At 43.9% G+C, this 2,593-nt stretch overlaps 1 protein-coding gene across 1 annotated transcript; it reads left to right on the top strand.

Annotated features, from left to right (window-relative positions):
* The first annotated feature begins 678 nt into the window (after positions 1 to 678).
* LOC122192926 lies at positions 679 to 2,391 on the top strand. Its single transcript, XM_042893619.1, has one exon. It carries the CDS (start codon positions 679 to 681, stop codon positions 2,224 to 2,226), a length of 1,548 nt encoding a protein of 515 aa, XP_042749553.1. The 3' UTR covers positions 2,227 to 2,391.
* Positions 2,392 to 2,593: the final 202 nt, after the last annotated feature.

Genomic DNA, 2,593 nt, shown 5'->3' with positions numbered 1-2,593 from the left:
AGATAATAAAAGAACCTCCTCTCCCTCCTATAAATTGGAGCGAGACATTTATTTAATGGCGTAGTCGTTGCAGGATACCCGCTGTGAGAGTGTTGTCCTTCCAGATATAGTTTGAAACCTTTTTTTTCTGTGTGCACCTCCTGGAGTTGCAAGGAGCGATAGTTTTGAAAATTTTGACGTGAGTCCTTCTCCAGGAAGACCGCTCCATATTCTGAAACTTTACCTTTTATGTGTGTACCTCTCGGGGACGTATTTTGAATACTTGCATTTTGATTAAGTGTGTGCCTCCTCGAGAAGACCTCTCTGAATTTTGCGATTTTAAGTATCTTGTAACTGAAGTGCGAAACTTGAACCTTTTTTTGTTTTTGTTTTTTTTTTTTGTGTGTGTGTGTGTGTGTGTCTGCGTGCACGCGCCTGTTGGGGAAGTGAGGAAGTGATATTTTGTTACTTAAACGTGTGTGCCTCTCCAAGAAGTTTTATTTACTCTATTGAAACCTAGGAAGTGTTGCTTTAGCTTCACATTTTTTGTGCTCCCTCAAAGAAAGGAGGAGTGATTGAATCATTTGCATTTGTTTAGGTGTGGTGTATCTCCCTGGGAGGAGCGGTGAGAAGTAACTGAGCTTTTGAATACGTGTACCTTCTCCTCCCTTAGTGTTGGTCTTTCATTATATTGAAAAAATGAGCGACAGTAATGCCAGTATGAAAAGTGAAGATGTGTTATTTGACCTTTTAGAAAAGCATGGTGCTCGTCCCTCTTTGTCAGGGGTGGACTGGGCACGCCAAAATTGGCATAATTTGCAGAGTGTTTCGGACCGCATTAGTGTCTTACAGAATGAAGCTCGTACACGAGCTGGAAAAGGAAAGTCGTTTATTTGTGCCGTACTCGGGGCTGCTTTAAAAGCTGCCGTGGAGTTTCGAGATGAAAAGCATTCGGCAGAACTCCAAACCATACAAGCACTGCAGGAATCGGTTAAAGTTACAGAAGAATTGGTAAAAACTCTGCAGAATCAAATAGTTAATCTCGAGGAACAATTAGAAAGAGAGAAACGTAATTCAGCTTTGTTGCAAATGGCTTTTAAGGAACTGCTAACGTGTAAGCATGCCAGCCATACCGTCACCCACAGTTTGCCTCGAGAAAAAACTTTTCCTCAGGTGGAACTACCAGGAATGAAGGAAAGGCTAGATAAATTAGAAACTCCAATAGCCCCATTGCGTCCTTTGATAAAAACTGAATATACATTTGATAACAGTGAGGATCTAGATCCTCAAATGAATGTTAAGGAAATTCCCTTCTCAGCCACTGAACTAGCAAAATTGCAGAAAGATTTCAGCCGCACTCCAAAGGAATCAGAGACAGAATATGTATGGAGGGTTAGCCTCACTGGTGGCGACCAGATTCGGTTAACAGAAAAGGAAGCAGAAGGTTATTGGGGACCAGGAGTATTTTTAACTACTGGTAACAATCGTGCTCCCTGGTCATTAACGCAAAGGGCTGCCTATTGGGCAGGTGGTCTCAACCCTTTAGAAAGGGGAGACCCTCTTGCCATTACTGGAACAGTTGATCAGTTAGTAGAGAGTGTTCAAAAGGCTGCGTGTCTCCAAATGATGTATGATAGAAAGCTGCAGCCACACCATGAATCACCTATGATGATGCCTGTTGATCCTGAGAGAATGACTGCTTTAATTAGGGGGCTTCCAGAGTCGTTAAAACCTATAGGTATACAACTGCAAGGAAAAATACAGGTAATGTCTCAGGGAGAGAGAACCCAGCCAGTGTTAGAAGGAACTGTAACCCCCAACCATCTGCAGTCAGGAAACAAAGTGTGGACGTGGGGAGAAGTTGCCCAAGAGTTAATTAACTATGGAAGGAAATATGGGCCAGTGGTTTCTTCCTCCACTAAATTCGAGCCAAGAGAAGTAAGACTTGCAGCAGTCAGCCTTGCCCCCAGGCCTCCTAGCCCAAAGCTCAGTGGGACTGGAAGGGTCTCACTGTCAGTAAAAACAGGTAGGCGAAATATTGATCATAAACGTAATTGTCTCTGGACACTGGGCTGGCAAAAGGGTGTTTCACGAGATTTGATGAATGGATTACCCACTGTCAGGTTAGAGAAATTAGTTAACTGGTGGCCAGAACAAAAGCTCCAGAATCTCGAGGAAAGCAAAACCCCAGGTCCTAGGGCCTCTCCCAAGGAACCTGAACGGCTATCCAAACCATTAGAAAACTGATGTCTTCGCCCCCCCCAAGTGAGCGGGGTGGGGGCGGTGAAGGGTGGATGCATGAGAAAGCTCACAACAAAGGGAAGCAAGATCGTCGATTTAACACCTTCTGTCCAAAGGTCTCACCACTCTTGCCAGTTATCCCTGTGAGTCACGATCCAGTAGCTGATAAGCCAGGGAAACACTCTTACCTCCCCGGCCAAATTGTGTCGATTGACTTAGCTAACCTGAGGCCAGTTCCCCTAACCTTAACAGGATCCCTTAACTAATATCTTTGGAAGGCTAAAGACACCCCGAAAAAGGAATATGAAATCAACACTTGCTGGATTGTTGATTGTTCCCTCATTTTTTTTAACCCTATTAACAAAGCCCAAAA

Source organism: Lagopus leucura, unplaced genomic scaffold (genome assembly GCF_019238085.1).
Source record: "Lagopus leucura isolate 7727_CA_CO unplaced genomic scaffold, USGS_WTPT01 51542-0_obj-0_obj, whole genome shotgun sequence".
In the NCBI taxonomy this organism is placed as follows: domain Eukaryota; kingdom Metazoa; phylum Chordata; class Aves; order Galliformes; family Phasianidae; genus Lagopus; species Lagopus leucura.
This window is presented reverse-complemented; position numbering and strand designations above follow the sequence as displayed.